The sequence below is a fragment of the Oncorhynchus kisutch genome, linkage group LG6, assembly GCF_002021735.2.
Source record: "Oncorhynchus kisutch isolate 150728-3 linkage group LG6, Okis_V2, whole genome shotgun sequence".
Lineage (NCBI taxonomy): Eukaryota > Metazoa > Chordata > Actinopteri > Salmoniformes > Salmonidae > Oncorhynchus > Oncorhynchus kisutch.
The window spans coordinates 32,673,682-32,696,707 of record NC_034179.2 but is presented as its reverse complement, the minus strand read 5'-3'; the positions used below and the strand labels follow the sequence as shown (position 1 = coordinate 32,696,707).

Genomic DNA, 23,026 nt, shown 5'->3' with positions numbered 1-23,026 from the left:
CCCATGATAGAATCATAATTAATAGCCCTTGTGACAGTGAAGAATGTCCAAACAAACACTTTCCCAGGGTTTTTGTAATTGAGAGGTTGATCCCAATTGGCCTTCTGATTGAAAACTAAAACACATTACAAGTGTGCGCATTTATCTCACAGTCACAGGTCATTGTGTGAAACTGTTATTTTCTTAACACTTTGAGATGTCATTAATTACAGTAATGATTCGGGGGGAAGAAATATAGCTAGTCTATTTCAAAAACACCAGCCTGTGAGGTTACATATTTCTCTTGCCAAGTTTCTTTTAAATTACAAAAAGAAAATTCACCATGATGATGATGATGAGTTGCGGTCTTGGGAAAATAAAAAATTGAGAGCTTGTTAAAGAGTCTATAATTAGTTTATAAATATTTCTTTCTTTAATTCAGCATACAAAAAGACAGTATGTACAGCCACATAAGAGTGGTTCATCATAACACGGCATTAAAGGATGTGTTCCGTTCACATGCTCTAAGTGTTAGGCTTTGGACTACCTGCATGTCAGACATTATAGGGATAATGTGCTGTTTCTAACACTGGGAGTTCTTTGTCCTTATCCTGAGGATGCACACAGAACTGTGTGTCTGCAGGCGAGTCCCCAGTCAAGCTCCAGTGCTCAAGAGTTCAACACCAGTTACTAAAAAAGTTCCACAACTAAAAGTACTTTAAGTTCCCTTTGTGTGTTGAGCACGATTTCCCTCTCTTTCTTTCAGTGTCTTTCTCTGTTGAAAAAAGGACTACCATTTGAGGAAAAACACCATGGATCCTTCAGAACCCTTTGAATTCCGTGGAATGGTTCTGAAGTAAACGGTGAGTGTCAACATCAGAGCGAGGTTGGAAGTATACCCCCAACAGCAAACGAGGAGACTACAGTCTCTCTCCTCAAAAAACAAATCCAATATCATTTATTTGAATAAAAGTATATACGAAAATAGACATTTGATATCCGAGTACGGCAAGTGTAATGCACATTTATGAAAGGAAAGAAAAAATCCTCGAGGACGGTGGTCTTCACGTAAACCAATAGGCATTGTCACAACACCCATGTGTCCGCGTTCGTAAAATGGAAAAGGTTTTAAGTCCAGCTTGTGAGTCAGAGTTTAATTAAAAAGAATGAACAAAAATAAACATTTTCTTGTCAAAATATACATGCTAAAGCTTAAGACAAAAGTAAGCCTTCTTGGTAACGTAGTGCTTTGGTTATCTGTAGCCCCAGCACATAGACGTGGGGCGGTTAGGTGGGTGGGTGGATGAAGTAGACAACATGGACTCATTTGCAGACGTATCTCTCCACAATCCTCTCACACTTTTTACATGTGACATAGCAGCACCAGTGGTACTTGCAGTGGCAGCGCTCCACCAGCTTCTCTGTGTAGGGGTTGTAGCCACGCCCACAGCACATCATGTCACAGCTGTCGCTGCCGATGGATGTCTTGTTGCATTGCCTGGAATGAACAGACAGAAAGGGGGAAAAAGTTACAACTATGTTTGAGAACTTTTTGCATTCCTAAATGACACTCATTCTGCCCCCAAACAAATGAGAGAAAAACAAACCATTCTACACACTGGTAATACATTGTGGTTTATGGAAAGCCCTCAAGGTCCCTAAAACATTTACATACACATAAACCCAGTCTCCCTAATAGATTCCCCCCTCAAACAACCCCATTGACCTTAGAAGAGTTCCTCTCTCAAAGATCAACCCCAAAACGTTTTGTCCAATGTTTTGGACAATTCCGAAACCATCTCAAGCCTAACAAATGTCTCTAAAAGGGGGAGCTTGATGAATGCTTATTGTGCATTCACCCAAACATTTTCCCCTTGTGTTTTGTCTTAGGGCACCGAATGCTTCGCTTGGGACCCTTTCTTAAGCCTGGGGGCATCTTAAGTGAGCAGAGAATAGCCGTATCATAAATCACAGTGAATACACACGGGAGCCCTCCCTCTATTTAACCCACTCTCGCTCCACATAATTGCATTGTTTTATAATACCAGAGTGTTAATGGCCAGCTTGGTGAGAGACAGAGACACTGAGAGGATGGCTGAAGCCTGCTGACACAGAGAAGGGACGAGGAGGGAATGGGTGGAGGGGCGGGAGGGAAGTTAGAGTCATTTGGAAAAGTAGGACAGACTCATTACAATAGTGGCCTTTGGGACAGGCCAATTAACAATAGCTCTACACAGATGTTTTGTCAGAGAAAATCTGACCTTTCAGTCTGGTGCCTGGTGTAAAGTTAATGGATCAAAAGCACATGACCATCTGTAAACTCCACATCGCTCTCACACAGCTGTGTGTCTCACAGTCAGAGCTACTAATCCAATTCTGAACTAAAACATCCTTCGATGGTGCCGTCCCTCGTGAGACCCACAGCTCTTGTTGCCTTTGAGATACTGATCATCCCTCAGCTCTGGGGATGTTATTGAGGTTTAACTTGTTATGCATTTCTTATTAATACAGAACACATTCTAACCCCACAAGGAATGTTGCTACAAGGTATATCACTGGACAGCTTTCTACAGAAGGAGGCTTCCAACATTTCTATCCTTTACTAAGAAGTAGACTACATATGTTTACTGCTATTACACTCCAGGTATTATCAACGGGGTCAAAAATATCTAAGGCGAGGAGTAGCGAGATTAGAACTCACTTGAAGGGTAAACACAGATAAGGCCACCCTGAAGTGTGTACCATTGAACACGGCTCCGTCAGGGTCAAACAAAGTGCACTATCCCTTGTGGAGGGGCTAGGGATCGTGGGAGTGAGGTGGATGGTGCTGAGGCCATGTGATGGGGAGGTGCGGTTAAAACATCCCCCAGACCCCTGGGACCCTCGTTGAAACACACACCACACGACACCAGGAGGCTGGTGATGCCTTGTGACTCAGCGTAAAGCACTGAATATATGCCATAGACCATGTGTTACGGGCCCCTTATCAGGTTGGGGACAGCAGATGCATGGAGCACTGTGACTGCACCTGACATGGAGCATGTCTTCAGGTTATCTGTTAAGTGGCCTAAAGAGACATTTGCATGAATTGTTTTCAATGTTCCGCATTTCCAGCTCCAAGAGCCCTGAACCCTACTCCTTACTGAAATTTGTCATACATCTTCTGCAGCCCAGCAGAGATTTAGCTACGCTACTAAAATGAATATCCATGGCAAAAGATACAAAAGGAAGAAAACCCACTAGGCTGCCAAAGATGGCAGTTGAAGTCGGAAGTTTACATACACTTAGGTTGGAGTCATTAAAACTTGTTTTTCAACCACTCCACAAATTTCTTGTTAACAAACTATAGTTTTGGCAAGTCGGTTAGGACATCTACTTTGTGCATGACACAAGTCATTTTTCCAACAACTGCTTACAGACAGATTATTTAACTAATAATTTACTGTATCATAATTCCAGTGGGTCAGAAGTTTACATACACTAAGTTGACTGTGCCTTTAAACAGATTGAAAATTCCAGAAAATTATGTCATGGCTTTAGAAGCTTCTGTTAGGCTAATTGACATAATTTGAGTCAATTTGAGGTGTACCTGTGGATGTATTTTCAGGCCTACCTTCAAAAGAAACTAGCCAAGACCTCAGAATTTGTTTTTAGACCTCCACAAGTCTGGTTCATCCTTGGGAGCAATTTCCAAACGCCTAAAGGTACCACGTTCATCTGTACAAACAATATTCCGCAAGTATAAACACCATGGGACCACGCAGCCGTCATACCTCAGAGGAAGGAGATGCGTTCTGTCTCCTAGAGCCGTACTTTGGTACGAAAAGTGCAAATCAATCCCAAAACAACAGCAAAGGACCTTGTGAAGATGCTGGAGGAAACAGGTACAAAGGTATCTATATCCACAGTAAAACGAGTCCTATATCGACATAACCTGAAAAGAAAGAAGAAGCCACTGCTCCAAAACCGCCAGAAAAAAGCCAGACTACGGTTTTGCAACTGCACATGGGGACAAAGATTGTACTTTTTGGAAAAATGTCCTCTGATCTGATGAAACAAAAATAGAACTGTTTGGCCATAACGACCATTATGTTTAGAGAAAAAAGGGGGAGGCTTGCAAGCCGAAGAACACCATCCCAACCGTGAAGCACAGGGGTGGCAGCATCATGTTTTGTGGGAGGGAGGGACTGGTGCACTTCACAAAATAGATGACCTCTTGAGAATGGAAAATTATGTGGATATATTGAAGCAACATCTCAAGTCATCAGTCAGGAAGATAAAGCTTTGCAAATGGGTCTTCCCCAAGCATACCTCCAAAGTTGTGGCAAAATGGCTTAAGGACAACAAAGTCAAGGTATTGGAGTGGCCATCACAAAGCCCTGGCCTCAATCCCATAGAAAATTTGTGGACAGAACTGTAAAAGTGTAAAAGTGTGTGCAAGGGGCCTCCCGGGTGGCGCAGTGGTTAAGGGTGCTGTACTGCAGCGCCAGCTGTGCCATCAGAGTCCCTGTCGTAACTGGCCGCGACCGGGAGGTCCGTGGGGCGACGCACAATTGGCCTAGCGTAGTCCGGGTTAGGGAGGGATTGGTCGGTAGGGATGTCCTTGTCTCATCGCGCACCAGCGACTCCTGTGGTGGGCTGGGCGCAGTGCGCGCTAACTAAGGTTGCCAGGTGCACGGTGTGTCCTCCGACACATTGGTGCGGTTGGCTTCCGGGTTGGATGCGCGCTGTGTTAAGAAGCAGTGCGGCTTGGTTGGGTTGTGTATCGGAGGACGCATGACTTTCAACCTTCGTCTCTCCCGAGCCCGTAAGGGAATTGTAGCGATGAGACAAGATAGTAGCTACTACAACAATTGGATACCACAAAATTGTGGAGAAAAGGGGGTAAAATTCAACAACAAAAAAACATTGAAAAAAAAAGTGTGTGCGAGCAAAGAGGCCTACAAACCTGACTCAGTTACACCAGCTCTGTCAGGAGGAATGGGCCAAAATTCACCCAACTTATTGTGGGAAACTTGAAACGTTTGACCCAAGTTACCATGAAAACTTGTTTTTCAACCACTCCACAAATTTCTTGTTAACAAACTATAGTTAGCAATGCTACCAAGGCAATGCTACCAAATACTAATTGAGTTGTATGTAAACTTTTGACCCACTGGGAATGTGATGAAAGAAATAAAAGCTGAAATAAATCATTCGCTCTACTATTATTCTGACATTTCACATTCTAAAAATAAAGTTGGGATCCTAACTGACCTAAGACTGGGAATTTTTACTAGGATTAAATGTCAGGAATTGTGAAAACTGAGTTTAAATGTATTTGGCTAAGGTGTATGTAAACTTCCGAATTCAACTGTATCTGGCCTTTACCCCAGACAAAGAAAATACCTCTTACTTTCCACTAAGTTCTCACAGTGGTCCGACCGACAACATGCAACGTGTATTTCCTAATGAATACCTTCAGATGAATAGAGAGAATCTTGTTTAATCTTAACCCGTTTCCTTCTGTGTCGTGCTCTCAAATCGATATCAGCTGAATGCACTCAGGCTCTAAGAATAACCACATTACTCACCCCTGTCTGATAGCAACACAAGGGCACGAGTCACAATGGGCATGGCAGTGACACGTGCTCAGACATACCACAGACAGGCCAATCTCAGGGACCACTTGCTTTATCAGGGATTCTCAAAACAAAATGGTGCCTGCCACCAGGGAGGGCGGCAGCTAATTAAATCAACATCCTGGACGAACTCCCCGCTTGAGAAAACAAACAGGAATGGTAATTTCCTAAATGTTAGCTGCACGGCGTGAAGCAGGAACCAGGCAGAGCCAGGCCAACATACCGAGTATGTAGAGCTTTCAAAAAAGAGTAGCTATGATTTTGTAAGGTCCTATATTACAACCTGGATTCAGGGGTAGACGTAACATAGTAAATGTATATTCGGGACACTCCAATTAGTATGATATGTTACAATTCTCATGGTATTTATTAATTTATCCATTTGGTATGATATGCTCCGAATTACAATTCGTATGATATGTTTCCCGAATTGCAATTCATACAATATGTTACGAATTGGAATTCTTACAATATGTTGTGAATTTCCAAAACATATGATATGTTACATATTCTAATTTGTTGTGGGTAACGTTAGCTAGGTGGCTAATGCTAACGTTAGATAGATGGCTAATGTTAGGCTAGCTAGGCTAGGGGTTGGGGGGGTTAAGGTTAGGGTTAGGGTTAAGGTTAGGGTTAGGAGTTAGGTTAAAGTGTTAGGAGTTAGGTTAAAGTGTTAAGGTAAGGGTTAGAGAAAGGGTTGGCTAGCATGCTAAGTAGTTGCAAAGTAGCTAAAAAGTAGTAAGTAGTTGCAAACTTGTTAATTGACTAAAATGCTAAATTTCGTCAGCCGGTAATTGTCAAGCAAATAACTGACGGTCTCACGGTAATTGACCGTTAATTAACATAAACACATTTAGCATCAACTGGCTTCTACACATGATGCAGACCTTTGGAACATCTACATTTTAAAAAGTCTAATAAACACATGTAATATAGCCTACACCTTCACAATAAATCCATTATTTATTTCAGACAGCTCTAAAGAAACATGATATGAAGAAAATGTACTCTATTTCAGAAGAACAGGATAGCATACTCTGAGTTGGGCCCTGATCTGGCTATGTCATATGGCTGTGGGCTACACTAGTTCATTTAGCAGAAAAGATTTGCTTAGAATTCCGTGGCATGATTTATATTATTTTATAGTATGAATAATACAATTAAACAAAGCTGAATAAAAAGAAAGGACATTTTCTCCAAACAATTTGAGGGACTGCGCACAGTCTATTCTGTGTTGAGCGGTTAACAAAGAAATAGGTACTCCTATATGCTTAATTTAGAGTTATCAATGTAACTTCAATTATATTCTACAAACTTTGGGCTATAAGTTTTGATTTTTAATACATTGCAAGGCTGCATGATGCGACTCTAATGATGATTTGAAAAAAGTAGCTTGAAAGGCATGAGCTCTGCTTAGTTTTTTTTGCGCAGACTGTACACACTTCGTCAGTCTCTCATTCACAATTTGAGAAGCACTTGATAATGCCTCGAATTTCCCGGCGGCATTCCCTTTGTGTGGCCATAATGCAACCTAAAAAAGCCATGCCTTTTGCGGCCCTTCTCCCTGAGTGCTGCCTGCTCAGAAGTACCTATCATCTCACTCACACGGTTCTCCATCATGTGATTGGGTCTTTCTCACAGGATAAAAGTGAAGACAGACACATCAGGGTCGCAACTGCGCGCATCCTTATCCAAACCACAAAGGCGATTGTGCATGTAATGCTTTTATTATAAAGCTGCTTTTTGATGGTGAAAATTATGTTCCCCAAACTTGAAACTCACGCGCTGCATATGTACAGTGGGGCAAAAAATATTTAGTCAGCCACCAATTGTGCAGGTTCTCCCACTTAAAAAGATGAGAGAGGCCTGTAATTTTCATCATAGGTACACTTCAACTATGACAGACAAAATTATTTTCTATGGGGTTGAGATCTGGAGACTGGCTAGGCCACTCCAGGACCTTGAAATGCTTCTTACGAAGCCACTCCTTCGTTGCCCTGGCGGTGTGTTTCGGATCATTGTCATGCTGAAAGACCCAGCAAAGTTTCATCTTCAATGCCCTTGCTGATGGAAGGAGGTTTTCACTCAAAATCTCACGATACATGGCCCCATTCATTCTTTCCTTTACACGGATCAGTCGTCCTGGTCCCTTTGCAGAAAAACAGCCCCAAAGCATGATGTTTCCACCCCCATGCTTCACAGTAGGTATGGTGTTCTTTGGATGCAACTCAGCATTCTTTGTCCTCCAAACACGACGAGTTGAGTTTTTACCAAAAAGTTATATTTTCGTTTCATCTGACCATATGACATTCTCCCAATCTTCTTCTGGATCATCCAAATGCTCTCTAGCAAACCTCAGACGGGCCTGGACATGTACTGGCTTAAGCAAGGGGACACGTCTGGCACTGCAGGATTTGAGTCCCTGGCGGCGTAGTGTGTTACTGATGGTAGGCTTTGTTACTTTGGTCCCAGCTCTCTGCAGGTCATTCACTAGGTCCCCCCGTGTGGTTCTGGGATTTTTGTTCACCGTTCATGTGATCATTTTGACCCCACGGGGTGAGATCTTGCGTGGAGCCCCAGATCGAGGGAGATTATCAGTGGTCTTGTATGTCTTCCATTTCCTAATAATTGCTCCCACAGTTGATTTCTTCAAACCAAGCTGCTTACCTATTGCAGATTCAGTCTTCCCAGCCTGGTGCAGGTCTACAATTTAGTTTCTGGTGTCCTTTGACAGCTCTTTGGTTTTGGCCATAGTGGAGTTTGGAGTGTGACTGTTTGAGGTTGTGGACAGGTGTCTTTTATACTGGTAACAAGTTCAAACAGGTGCCATTAATACAGGTAACGAGTGGAGGACAGAGGAGCCTCTTAAATAAGAAGTTACAGGTCTGTGAGAGCCAGAAATCTTGCTTGTTTGTAGGTGTCCAAATGCTTATTTTCCACCATAATTCGCAAATAAATTCATAAAAAATCCTACAGTGTGATTTTCTGGATTTTCTTTCTCATTTTGTCTGTCATAGTTGAAGTGTACCTCTGATGAAAAGTACAGGCCTCTCTCATCTTTTTAAGTGGGAGAACTTGCACAATTGGTGGCTGACTAAATACTTTTTTGCCCCACTGTATGTAAGACAGTTAAGCTCTACATCCCTTGTAAAGAGTATTAATGTGCTTCATTTTAAGAAGTTATTTGGCCACTTTAGTTGTGATACAAACCTTATCAAAGCATATAGGCCTGTGGTCTAGGCTACATGAGGTGTTTGACTATGATTCTAAAAAGTCACAAGTGGTAGTATATCATTCACAATTGATAGGCTAATATTGTCACCCATCAGTTTATTCTTGATTTAATCTTGTCTTTACATGTACTAAATAATATATGTGTGAAATTCGTTTTGATATAGAATGGGCCCTTATCAGGCACCTGTATCGAAACCGGAGCATCGGGAAAAAATACATGGAATCTATGCACTTAAATAGCGAATGGAGGATGCTTTCCTGTAGTTCATTTTCATTCCAGCCAGGTCGGCTATACTCCTGTTTTAAAGATAAGCAATGTGCTTAATATTTGCTTAATATTAGGAAAGTTGAGAAATAAATATAGCCATCACTCTGTTTTCTCTCATAATTGCATAGCCTATAGAAATGTTGTGCAACATGAGCTCATGGGCTCTCATGAAGTGTTTGATTCCATTTTCGATAACATTTGCATTCAATGGGACAATAGAGTTATTAATATAACATTAGAAAATTTCAATTGGCTCAGAATAGGGCTCATACACATGGATTAGTGGCCTGAGGGCACACACTTAATGTGTTGTGAAAAGTGTTATGAAATGTAATGTCATGTAATATTTCAAATTGTATATAGCTGCCTTAATGTAGCTTCCTCAAATACACACATACATACACATACACACACACGCGCACACACACACACACACACACACACACACACACACACACACACACACACACACACACACACACACACACACACACACACACACACACACACACACACACACAGTTCCTGTAACAGTCTCACCTGTCCTGGGTGCCGACGGAACCCAGCTTGTCGTTCTTGGCACAGAAGTCCGGAGAGCTCTGCAGGTAGACCAGTTCGTTCTCTCTGACGGGCCTGATGTCAATGTCCTTGGGGACCAGCTGTTTGCGCGTACCCATGGGTCTGTGCACCACCTTAGTGGCTGACAGGTACTTGGTCTTCAGGTCAATGGCGATGTCCTTCAGGTCCTGCAGGCCTCTCCAGCAGGTCCGTATGGAGCAGGAGCCAGACACACCGTGACACTTACACTTCATCACCAGCGCATCTCTCAGGGCCTGGAGGACGTGAACGTAAAACACTGTTACTATTGAGGCTAATGCTATAGCAGAAAATATGTCAAAGATTGCACAAAGGGATTGATGTACAGTAATAGGCCCTGAAAAGAGCTATATACAGTGCATTCGGAAAGTATTCAGACCCCTTAACATTTTACATATTTTGTTACATTACAGCCTTATTCTAAAATGTATTAAATAGTTTTTTCCTTCATTAATCTACACACAATACCCCATAAATAGAAAGCAAAAACAGGTTTTTAGAAATGTTTGAAAAAAAATAAAAAATAAAAACAGAAATACCTTATTTGCAGAAGTATTCAGACCCTTTGCTATGAGACTCGAAATTGAAGTAAGGTGCATCCTGTTTCCATTGATCATCCTTGAGAGGCTTCTACAACTTGATTGGAGTCCACGTGTAGTAAATTCAATTGACTGGACATGATTTGGAAAGGCACACACCTGTCTATATAAGGTCCCACAGTTGACAGGGCATTTCAGAGCAAAAACCAAGCCATGAGGCTGAAGGAATTGTCCGTAGAGCTCAGAGACAAGATTGTATCAAGGCACAGATCTGGGGAAGGGTACCAAAATATTTCTGAAGCATTGAAGGTCCCCAAGAACAAACTGGCCTCCATCATTCTTAAATACAAGGCTGCAAGTTTGGAACCACCAAGACTCTTCCTAGAGCTGGCTGCCCGGCAAAACTGAGCAATCGGGGGAGAAGGGAAAGGAGGTGACCAAGAACCAGATGGTCACTCTGACAGAGCTCCAGCGTTCCTCTGTGGAGATGGGAGAACCTTCCAGAAGGACAACCATTTCTGTAGCACTCCACTTTTTTATTTATTTTACCAGGCAAGTCAGTTAAGAACAAATTCTTATTTTCAATGACGGCCTAGGAACAGTGGGTTAACTGCCTGTTCAGGGGCAGATTGACAGATTTGTACCGTGTCAGCTCGGGGGTTTGAACTTGAAACCTTCCGGTTATTAGTCCAATGCTCTAACCACTAGGCTACCCTTCCGCCCCACTAATCAGGCCTTTATGGTCGAGTGGCCAGATGGAACTCACTCCTCCTAAAAGGCACATGAAAGCCCGCTAGGGGTTTGCCAAGGGACACCTAAAGGACTCTCAGACCATGAGAAGCAAGATTCTCTGGTCTGATGAAACCAAGATTGAACTCTTTGGCCTGAATACCAAGTGTCACGTATGGAGGGAACCTGGCACCATTCCTACGGTGAAGCATGGTGACGGAAGCATGATGTTGTTGGGATGTTTTTCAGTAGCAGGGACTGGGAAACTAGTCAGGATCGAGGGGAAGATGAACAGAGCAAAATACATAGAAATCCTTGATGAAAACATGCTCCAGAGCGCTCAGGACCTCAGACTGGGGTGAAGGTTCACCTTCCAATAGGACAACGACCCTAAGCACACAGCCAAGACAATGCAGGAGTCTCTGAATGACCTTGAGTGGCCCAGCCTGGACTTGAACCCGATCAAACATCTCTGGAGAGACCTGAAAATAGCTGTGCAGCGACGCTCCCCATCCAACCTGACAGAGCTTGAGAGGATCTGCAGAGAAGGTGCTTTAACAAAGTACTGAGTAAAGGGTCTGAATACTTCTGTAAATGTTATATTTCAGGGGGGTTTTCTCGCTTTTTCATTATGGGTTATTGTGTGTAGATTGATGAGGGAAGACATGATTTAATCTATTTTAGGATAAGGCTGTAATGTAACAAAATGTGGAAAAACTCAAGGGGTCTGAATACTTTCCGAATGGACTGTATGCTCAAATAGTCATCCATATATCCATCTTTCAAGCCAAACTACTACTGTTACTACTACTACTACTACTACTAGCCTTAACCCTTGTGTGGTGTTCGGGATCTGTGGGACCCATTTTCAATGTTATATGAAGAACATGTAAAATAACAACTTTTCATTGAGTGCACACTGTGCACCGCCCTACACATTTTTATTACATATGTGGTGTTCGGGTCCACTGGACCCGAGGGTAATAAAAGTGTGGAAAAGTGTATGTGTAGGTGAAAACAAGTAAAAATTCAACCAAAAGGTTAAGTGTGTGCCTTCACGCTGTCTTCCTCCTCCTAACCTGGCTCTCTCCCTGCCTGTCTGCCTGTATCCCGCTATTCTCGCACTCTTTACCATTTGTAGTGTCTGAAACTACACAATGTCTTGCGGGAACCTGCACAATGTTATTATAATACATTAGTCTGATACATTGTAGCTCCTTACCACAATCAATCAGTATGGCAAAATCTCTGCTCAGAGGGCCTTAGAAACATTTTTTGCAGAGAGAGAAGCTACAGTAGTGCGGAAGGAGCATCTTCCACTTTGGAAGATGAAGACATTTCAGAATTTGAGGATTAAGTCTCTGTCAATTCAAAGTCTGACAGTGAGTTGGAAGAAGAGGATGAAATTGACCCTCAGCCAGCCCCAGAACCAGCCCATCAGCAGCCAGCCCGTGGGAAACCAGCTCGTCAGCAGCCTGCAGGAGGAGAAATATAGATGTAAAAAAAATGGTGACATTGAATGGTCTTCTTGCCAAAAGAATGAGCAACCCCGCATGGCTGCCAATGTGATACGGATGCAACCAGGGCTGACGCGGATGGCGGTTACTCATGTGCAGGACATAAAGTCTTCTTTTGAACTGTTCATCCCAGACACCACCCAGAAAATCATTCTGGACACTAATTTGGAGGGCAGGTGTGTTTTTGGAGAGAGATGGAAGGAGATGGACAAAACTAATTTACATTTTTAGATCCAATGGGAAATCCGCAGAATCCCTGTGGAATGCAGAAACTAACAGATAACATTTCCGTGCAACAATGTCTCTGGAAAATGTACACATTATTTCCAGGATTATCCGCTTTCGATAACTGAGCCACCAGACCAGCTCAGCGGCAGAGAGACAAGCTAGCTGCAATCAGGTCAGTGCAGAGAGACAAGCTAGCTGCAATCAGGTCAGTGTGGGACACGTGGGTGGACCGCCTTCTCCTGTTTTACAACCCTGGGCCCAACGTTACTGTTGATGAGCAGCTTATGCCATTTAGGGGCTGCTGCCCCTTCAGGCAGTACATACAGTCTAAACCTGCAAAATATTGAGTCAAGATCTGGACTGCTTGTGATGCTTCTTATATGCGTGGAACTTGCAAGTGTATACAGGGAAGCCAGATGGAGGAGCCCCTGAGAAGAACCAAGGGATGCGGGTTGTCCTGGATGTGACACAGGGACTCGGTGGACACAACATCACATGCGATAACTTTTTTACTTCGCACAAGCTGGGACAGGAGTTCCTCAAGAGGAAGCTGACGATGGTAGGAACCGTATGAAAAAACAAGCCAGAATTCCCACCTCAGGCCGACACGTCCCTAGTGTCCTACGTGCCAAAGAAAGGCAAAAATGTGGTACTTGTGCTACATAGGGATGGGAGAATCTGTGGCCAGGAACAACAAAAAACAGAAATCATAATGGATTACAATGCCACAAAAGGAGGGGTGGACAATTTAAACAAGCTGGTTACAGCTGCAAAAGAAGAGCCCCTTGTGATATTCTTCAACATCTCGGCTTACAACGCGTTTGTCATCTGGATGGCGTTGAACCCAGATTGGAACAGAGGGAAGCTGAAGAGAAGACGTCTCTTTCTCGAGGAGCTGGGCAGCATTGGTAAGACCTCAAATCTAGAGGAGGCAACATATCCCAATGACCCCAGCTTCTGCAGCCATCGTGAGGATGATTCAGGAGGAGGATGCTGGTGCCCCATCCGTCCAAAACACAGAACTAACAACTCCAATACCGGAAGTGTGAGTGATGTTGTTGCATGTGTGTCTGACTCTCCTACCTTGACCTGCTGTAACTATATATGTGAGTGAGTGAGATGTTAGTCAAATTCCTGAACTGTGTTTTCATCCTTGTAGATTGCAGCCGGTAGTAACAAGAAGAAGCGCTGCAATGTGTGTGGAAGAAGGACAGGAAGACACAGTACAAATCCATCAAGAGCAAGAAATACATTTGCTACACACACACAGTAAAACTCTGTCCCTCATGTGGTGTGTAGACCGGCCTTAACTTGTGTTCAATGGGGCTCATTTATCATTTCCATAAAATACTGAAAAATGTGTCCTTTCAATTTGTTCAGTTCAAAGCAATAAACATCAATAGTGATGAAAACTTTGTTTAATTTATATTTGTTTAAGATAAACATGATTTATTCCACCCGTGTCTTGATAAAAATAGATTTCTGTTAACAAAAATGCCATTTTATTTTTTTTAAACAACAAATAGCGCTTTTTAAAAATATGTATGCTGTCTATATTGCTTGTAATTTATTTAAGTCAACATCTAAGTATTAAGTATTTTTATGTAAATTGTTATGGCTGTATTGTTTTAAAAACCCAATAATATTGTGGGTCCATTCATTGGGTGAATAACAAAAACATGAACACCACACAAGAGTTAAGACTTGTGACTCGACGTTGACTTGAGACGGATGACTTGAAATGATCTGGCTAGGTTTGTAAAATGTTTTCACTCATTTTGTGGCACTGAGTCTCTGTGGATTTACTCTCCAAGCAGCCAGAGACAGTAGCCGCAGCTACGCAGAACGTGCAACAGATTGGTTAATGAATGGGACCAGCAAACTGTTAATCAACACAGGTCGGAAGAGCTAGCACAGTGGTTCTCAAAGTGAGAGCGTTTTGGGAGGTCGCGAGTATAAAGCTGAATGGGAAAAATACATATTTTTCATACGTATTTTAATAGGCTACACATGCATATATATTATATTTTATATATTGTGTATATATACCTTTGCCTGTTTGATCTGGTTTCTAATATAGACCTACTCTACAGTATTATACCAAAAGATTGTCTCAAAAACATCTCATCTGTGCTTCAGAACCAAAAAGTTACAGGTCTTGATTGTTGACCAATGACCAGTCATCAGCATTGACGCACAAAGGCGAGCGCGCATATCCAGAGATAAGTGACCAGAAATAACTTTTCTCCAGTTTTGCCTGACAAAAGCACAGTATGTCTACGTTTATATTATTCATCCATATAATATACAGTTTAGAAATCAACCACAGAGGCATCTTTGCCAGAACAATAATAGGCTACCTGCCGATTTCATTGAACATGTTCATATTTCAGATAGTCCTAATTTGGGTGGCTACTGGCTATATCATGTTTAAGGCTTGCTATAACATCGCACTGCCTTCAATATTATGGGATGAAAATGTAACATATTCTGGCGACTTAATTACGGTATTTGTGAAAAAGAAAAGGGCTACCCAGTTCAGGTGTCAACGAGCATTCGGCAGGCAGGCGGCCCTCCAAAGTAAAGCACTAAGCGTGCAGTGCAGACAGACAATGCTTTCCAGACGATCCTGCAACCTCCACTTTTTACAGGTAGGCAGTATTTTGCTTGCCCTGGACTCCAGAGAAGTGACATAATATCCCTAGTTGTTATTGGCTGCTAACAGGAATGGTTGTAATGGCTGTAATGACAGGCTACATTTGCGCAGCGATTATGTGCACGTGTTAGCGTATGTGCCTCGGGCATGTGTGTGTGTGGGTCGCAAGCATTTAAACAACTCTTTTTGGGATCTTGCAGGTCAAAACGTTTGAGAACCGCTAAGCTAGCTAGGAAGAAAATATTGCCATAAATATATATCTAGCTCCAAATATTGTTTGGTGATCAAAAATATGAACTGTTTACTTTGCAAGCTCACCAGCAATGGGGCATCAGTCATAAATTACTAGCATAGGCCTAGCTACTGTTCTTTTGGTATGTCAAAACGGCTTGAAATGTATAATTGACTTACATTATGAATTAGTTTGAATTAGTTGCAAAGTATGTTATAACATATTCAAAATGTGTTATAGACAAAATAATGAAAAGGGCTGTCTGGAAGCCTCAATAAACAGTCATTGCATGTATAGGTTTTATTTTTATACTTGACTTGAGACTTGACTTGAAAAAACATGTGACTTGACTCGACTTGAATTGTTCTTGGAAAGCATGAATTAGATTTGACTCGAAGACTCGACTCGTTCGACTTGAGACTCAGATCTTGTGACTTGCTCGTGACTCAAATAATAGTGACTTTTAATTTACCTTTATTTAACTAGGCAAATCAGTTAAGAAGAAATTCTTATTTTCAATGACGGCAGTGGGTTAACTGCCTGTTCAGGGGCAGAACGACAGATTTGTACCTTGTCTGAGATATGAACTTGCAACCTTTCGGTTACTAGTCCAATGATCTAACCACCAGGCTACCCTGCCGTCCCACCTCTGAATACTACTACATAGAATGAACAGTAAGTCATCAGTGATCTGTGATAATAAGATTACTTTGTACCTGTCTCCCCACTTCACTGTTGTGCAGATGCATCAGCTTGTTGGCGTGGGAGCCTGCCTTCTTCATCTTCATTGGGGCATCAGAGAACTTGGAGCCCATGACCAGGCCATAGTGCAGGTTGTCTGCACATCCGCCCCAGCGGTAGCCCGGCTCAGGGATCTCCCCGGGGATGGGGCCGCATGAACACAGGCGCAGGTCCCCCGACGTGCACGCCTGCGCTATGGTGTGGCTGATGGCCGCCGCAGACAGGGCATACACAAATGCTGACTCCCTCGTGCCTGTTTGGAACAAGACCAGGCCTTTTGAGTGAGGGAAAATACATCAATGAGTATACTTTTTGTAGTAGAATCTAACCTTTATCTATTGTATCATTGAACAGTTTGCCAAGTGAAACCTCAGTAAGAGTAACATCAGATAGTCACTGGACAGATATGGTTATACAGCCGGAGTGGATCATATGGATCTAATGTAGGTGATGAAGTGTGTACACACAGAGGGCAGATATGTCAATGCTGGACGATGGAGGTGGGAGACAGGAAGAACCAGCCAGACCACAAAAACATCCCTGTATGAAGAAGACCACTAGTTTATTATTGGCCAGTGGCTTCTCAAGACTGGTCTAACAGTTGACAGATGGAGCTTGTCTTCTCCTGAGGCGTATCATCGTGGAGCTATCTCCTTAAATCTTTGTTGTTAGGAGCCAGCTCTTTGTTGTGTTTTATATATATATATATATATATCTTCACCCCAACTCAGTCAAACTGGAACTGACATTGGCTCTGCCTGGCTCAGCAAAGATCCCTTTGGCAATGTAAATAAACCCATCAAAGTAGAAGTACAGAACATGGAAAGACTCTCAGACAAATCACTGAAAGGAGTGTGCATATAATGAGACAATGATCGATCAAAATCTGTAGGCATGTACTGTATACATTACTAATGCTTTGTACTGGAAGGAGCAACTAAGAGCCTGCCTATTCATACGACGTATGTTCAGTTGAGTTCGCTGATAATATTTAACATTTTGCAGTACTATAGAAAACCAGATGCATGTAGGTAGTAATGTGTGACATAAAAGGGATTTAAAACTGAGAAGGATGAGTTGTCACAAAAAAAAGATGTCTAGATCCCTTCTAATAGTCACTGTCAAACTCAATACTATCTCTCACATGAAGAATGGAATCTATTGTGCCACAAAAGAGAGTCAAGGCACTGTTAAGCTATGAAGACAACCACATCAAGTACTTGGAACATAAAGAGAAGGACTTTGTAGCACGGATATTAGGGAGGTGGGTGGCTAGAGTGATAAAGGACTATTTTCTTTCTTTCAAGGGGACACAAAGAAGAATGGTTGCCTTTGCTTGGCCCAGTCTGCTCTGCCCTCAGAGCACAAAAGACCCCCAAGGACGATGATTAAGGCTTTAAACTCTCGCTTGTAAATGATCTCCTGCAACACTTGAATTAGCTTTTTGAATCCCACCAAGGACACAGAGTTTCTACTGTGCTGATAATTTGGTCTGAGATGATCACTCCTAGTTCTATTGAAAAAAACGTTTGGGTTGCACACCTAGCACAATGGATCTCACACCACCATTTCAATCAATTGATCTCACAGCACCATAAACAGTAGGGGAGACTGGGGTTTGTTGTCTCACGGGTTTTGTCTCCCCTAGATTGTGACCAGTAGGCCTACCTCTGTCAAGGTCCGGTCGATACCTCGAGGAGTCACTGGGGATTTCAATAGAAGAACAGTTCCAGCGCATGTCAGCGAAGGTCTTCTGGCAGGTCTTCTTGACCTCGCGGGCTGCGGCGATGATGGTCTGCATGAGCTCCAGGTTGCTCCGACACAGTTGGGCTTGTGACGACACCAGGCCGGGCAGCAGCTTGCAGTGTTGGGTCTGGTTGATGTGTAGGGACGTGGGCGTGTGAGATAGGGCCCTGGAACAGAAACAGACGTAATTATAAGTACTTCATTATGATGGCTTCAACTCAGAGGTTTCTATACTGCAAAAATGTCATCTGAAAAATTCCAAGATCAAAATATTTCACGTTTTTTATATGAAATATGACATGATTTTATGAATGCAAAAGCCGATGCCAGAGTTAAAAGTCATTTTCTCACTTCTAACATACATACATTTTTAGGCCCATAACTATAGTTATGATACATACTGAACCATTGCGCTTCAAACATGTTTTGAACCAATCAAACAGATTATCAGAACTGTTGGAACTTTTAACATTTTTGGCATTCGTACCACTTGACTTGGAAGATACAAAAATACCAGAGAGAGGATGCCAATGAAAATCTCTCAAGAAGTCACGAACAGGTAAAACATAACAGACCACAGCTTGGCATCAGACTATTCTCCTGATTTAGTTCAGCAGAGGAGGTTCCAGAACATGCCAAATTATGAATTCATCATAGGCAAAAACCCTGACCCAGATCTAACTGACAGCACTACATCTATCCATCTATCATCATTTACATTCTTCATTGTTAAAAGGATTGCATTCTACCGAGAATTTTGTTCGGCATAAATCATCTGATTACGAAATCTAAAAGGGGGGCACACATACTTGATTTGCACATAGACAGAACAGAAGATTAGTTCATAGAAAAACCACCAGAGAACCTGGTCAGTCAGTGTCTGACTCTGTTTTCTATGTCTTGTAGCAGCACTGCGAGGAAGAGAGAGTTCCGTGAGAACCAGCCAGTGCCTCCTGCACTATGGCCTGTTTCGGATTAGGAGTGAGGGGAGTGGCCACTCCATGCCCAACGATAAGTTGTGACAGACTCCCCTGTGCTCGTGGTAACCCAGAGCTCACAGGTGTTTATGGCCGCATCTGGTTCACATCCAGGCCCCGTAGAAATATCAAGGCTGGGAGAGATCCTTTCTACTATAGGATTTAGCACAATGTCATGCAATCTCCATCTCTCTCTCTGAGGCACATTTGCTGTTCGACTGTTATAGCCTATAGAAATCTTACAACAACTCACTCATAGGTTTCAGATGCTACAGATGGTAAAAGAAAACATCCCAAATCATGTACAGGCATAAAATGTCAATCAATCTATGAACCAAAGAAAAATATGTACCAAAGTCAATGAGGAATATGTATATCTAAGGGAAGAACTTCCAAATGATGTCACTCTTGGTTATACTGATGTTTAACACACAAGCTGCTTGTTGCTTTCGAGTACTCTGTTATAACAGAGTATTCCTTTTTCACTCCATAATTCCCATTCAAATCTTCTCATTAACATTCATCAGGGGACAAATTGAGAACCCGGACTGAAATAACGCACAGCCTTTCTTTTAGTTTACCGGCAGAAAATGTGGCAAATGTTCATCCTCAGATGGACAATAAAGTTATATTATAATTTTCTGCAGGTTTAGAATAAATACAGTAGGAAACAAGAAGGACTTGGAGAGCCCCAGCTTCTGTTTTGCTGCCTATGCACAACACAAGCCACAATAAACAGTAAAGCAAAAGGAAGAATGCACACACATAAAAGACAACATAAAAGTTCCTTACAGCCATTTGATGCCGGAGCAGATCTGGGACAGCAGCAGAATGGTAAGCAGACAGAGTGGGAGGGTGTTAGACGTTTTCTTCATAATGATAGTGTTCCAACTTAGAGATGACAGTAATGCAGGTGGCTGTTGACTTTTAGGCTCTTATAGGTGCAATCACAAGTCAACTGCCATGACACCGTCTCCCCCTCTTTCCCCTGTTTGGTGGAATACAAAAATACACCATTAAAGGAACACTCCACACTATTCAAAGCAAAATGTCAAAAGATAATCTATGCTATAATGGTTTTGTTCACTGCCACATTTCTTATGTATAGTGGAAAAGTCATAGAGAAATCTAAAACCCTATTTCAAGAAATGTATTAATTGTGGAACTCTTGTGCTCATCCTTCCCACTGGTGCAACAACACTCACTGCAGGGGCTATTGAGAGTTGACAGATCCCCTCCCCCCCCCCACACACACACACAAACTGAATTGTATTTTCTGCTTAACTTCAGATACATTTCAGATAGTAATGTGATCAGTGGATGGCAACACCAGCAGCGCACACTACCCTACAGCAGACACGGTTGTACTTGTACAGGGCATTACCTCCATCAGATAGGGTTTTTAATTGTCTTGTGATGATAAGGAAGCTCTTTGAAAATAACTTTAATTTTATGCCTTAAACAAAACACTAATCTCACTGATTATAGTGATATTTAAAGTGGAAATAATAGTTGCATAATACGTCTCATCAACACAAATAATAAGACAGTATAATAACACTATTATTTGACTCTATTTTCACCATGTTGCAAATCTTCCTAAGCATCTCTAACCATGTGGGTAATACAAACCTATAGCCTAATGTATTACATGTTGCGAATTGTGATCTAAATTGGCTACGCTGTACAGGAGCACAACATCAGACCCTTTGGACATGTCAGCTACAGCACATGTGGTATAACGGTTAGCAAGCAATCAACTATCAGCAGGCAATCCGTTTAGATAAGAATATCCGATTTTACATTTACATTTATTCAACATTTAAAGATATTTAACATTTCTTCAAAAAACCTTAAAGTTGTGGTAGTTCCATTTGCCCCGATCTCCCATTTTATATAAGGTGCATTGGGTTTATGCGAGGGAAACCCCTCTATGCATGCAGAGGTTACTTTGGTATTTTGTGTGGGGTGAAACTGTCAATGAAATGAATAGGTTTCCCCATGATCACCTTCAACGAATATCTATTAAATTCCCGTTGTATAATATAGCCGTATCAGCCACTAAACCTAAACATTGGAACTTTATTCCACATCGTTCTCTTTCAAATTCCCCTCCATATGCATGTTTGAAGCTGTCTCCTTGTTATTATAGCCTTCTACCTCTATTCAGTCGCAGTGGGAACAATAGGTAAATAAAGTTACTCTTAAAATGTAGTTTGAGTCACGTTCAAGTTAATAAGGCAGCCTACACTCGAGTCCTTATTCGAAAATATCTTGGATATTATCTATCCAAACTCAAATCAGATATATAGTAGCCTAATCTTTGAAATAGCCTAGTTCGTGTTCAACCAATTAAAAGCTTTCAAACTCTGAAAATAAGCATGTCATCGATAACTTTAGACTTTGATAGTCATGTCATGAAACTAGACCATTGCTCCTCACCTTTAATGATGATTCGTGTCAGTGTAATATCCTTTTGAATTCAATATCCTCCACAAATTCGTATAAATCCACAATTTCGCAATTCAAATGAATCCAAAGAAGTAAGCATCGTTTACTCCCCAGCAACAGTGGCTACCTCTTCTCTCTCGCAGGTTATTCAGCGTGCAGTGCCTCTCGCTGCGGAATGTGTTGGACTCATGGCAATGGGGCAGCCTCAACTCATAAGTACTCCTGCGCCGCTTTGATCTCGCTGGTGATGTCAGGCACAATTAGCATAACAAAGCGGGTTGAATTTGGACTTCCAAGGAGAGACGTAAGATACCCACACTGTCATTGTCCAATCTTGCTCTACATGTTAGATAATTTTAACCAGTGGCGCTATAGTTTTTGTTATATATTTTTCGCAGTTTTATTTTCTAGGTTGCCCCCAACACTAATGCTCACAATAATGATAATAGTTGAATATATAATAGAAACCACGAATAGTTTCAAGTTTTAATGTCACATACACAAGTACAGTGAAATGCCTTTCTTGCAAATTCAAAACCCGACAATGCAATAATAAATAACAATGTAATACTAGAAAAAAACACATGAGAAATAAGACGAAATATGAAAAACACAATAAGTAAGTAAGTAAGCATACTGCAGAGTCTGTTCCAATACCATATTTACAATGTGCAGGGATACTGCAGTAAATACTGTATGTATAGGTAAGGTGAAAAGGCAACATTATATAAGATTAACAGAGTAGCAGCAGCTTGTATGTGAATGACTGTCCGTGTGTGTAGAGTCTGTACAAACGTATGTGCATATTATGTGTGAGTGAACAGATGTTGTGTAAGTGTGTAGGGCCCTGTGAGTGTGCATAGACAGAGTACAAAACTAAAACAAAAGGTCAATAACGATACAAGGTTAACTCAGATAGTCCGTGTAGCTATTTTGTTAACTATTTATAAGTCTTATTGCTTGGGGATAGAAGCTGTCCAGACTTGATGCACCGGTACCGCTTGCCGTGCGGAAGCAGAGAGAATAGTCTATGGCCTGGGAGGTTAGTCTTTAACGATTTCCCGGGCCTTCCCACCACACCGCCTGATATAGATATCCTGGATGGCAAGGAGCTCAGCCTAATAGGCCCAATAATATATGATGATGATGATGATTATTTTAATTTTTAGTATTATGCTATTACCATAATGGGCCTGTTGTTTTATTATTAGCATCGTCTATGCATTAAAACAACTTGAATATGCTGAGTTTTGTTAAATATATTCAATAATATATTCAATAATAATAAACAAAAACAGGGGCGTACTGAAAATGTTTCATGCATATAATGATTCCACCATGGTCACCTTATTAATAATTTTACAAGCAAGGCAGGTAACTATTTCCTTATAGTTTCTGTGTTTTAATATCAGTGAATGTTCCCATGCATCGCCATATGCATTTTCTATTAACCAATAACCTGGCTCTCTTTGCTCACTTTGCCTCATGCAGAGAATTCTGTAACGCTCAGT

The 23,026-nt window shown here is 41.8% G+C and overlaps 1 protein-coding gene across 1 annotated transcript; it reads right to left on the bottom strand.

Annotated features, from left to right (window-relative positions):
• Positions 1-374: 374 nt before the first annotated feature.
• LOC109891804 (protein Wnt-11) lies at positions 375-21,703 on the bottom strand. The gene is made up of 6 exons (XM_031826623.1): positions 21,507-21,703; positions 19,857-20,052; positions 18,010-18,254; positions 16,317-16,594; positions 9,643-9,935; positions 375-1,477 (listed from the first exon to the last, which is right to left on the bottom strand). The coding sequence occupies exons 2-6, from the start codon at positions 19,937-19,939 to the stop codon at positions 1,303-1,305; spliced, it is 1,074 nt and encodes a 357-aa protein (XP_031682483.1). The 5' UTR covers positions 19,940-20,052; positions 21,507-21,703; the 3' UTR covers positions 375-1,302.
• Positions 21,704-23,026: the final 1,323 nt, after the last annotated feature.

What these genes read in the sequence shown, in the direction of transcription:
- LOC109891804 (XM_031826623.1), bottom strand. Translation starts at nt 19,939, where the DNA reads ATGAAGAAAACGTCTAACACCCTCCCACTCTGTCTGCTTACCATTCTG. An exon ending in TCGACCGGACCTTGACAGAG is followed by an intron (nt 16,595 to 18,009) that starts GTAGGCCTACTG and finishes TGTTCCAAACAG; the next exon opens with GCACGAGGGAGTCAGCATTT. An exon ending in ACAGTGAAGTGGGGAGACAG is followed by an intron (nt 9,936 to 16,316) that starts GTACAAAGTAAT and finishes CACGTCCTCCAG; the next exon opens with GCCCTGAGAGATGCGCTGGT.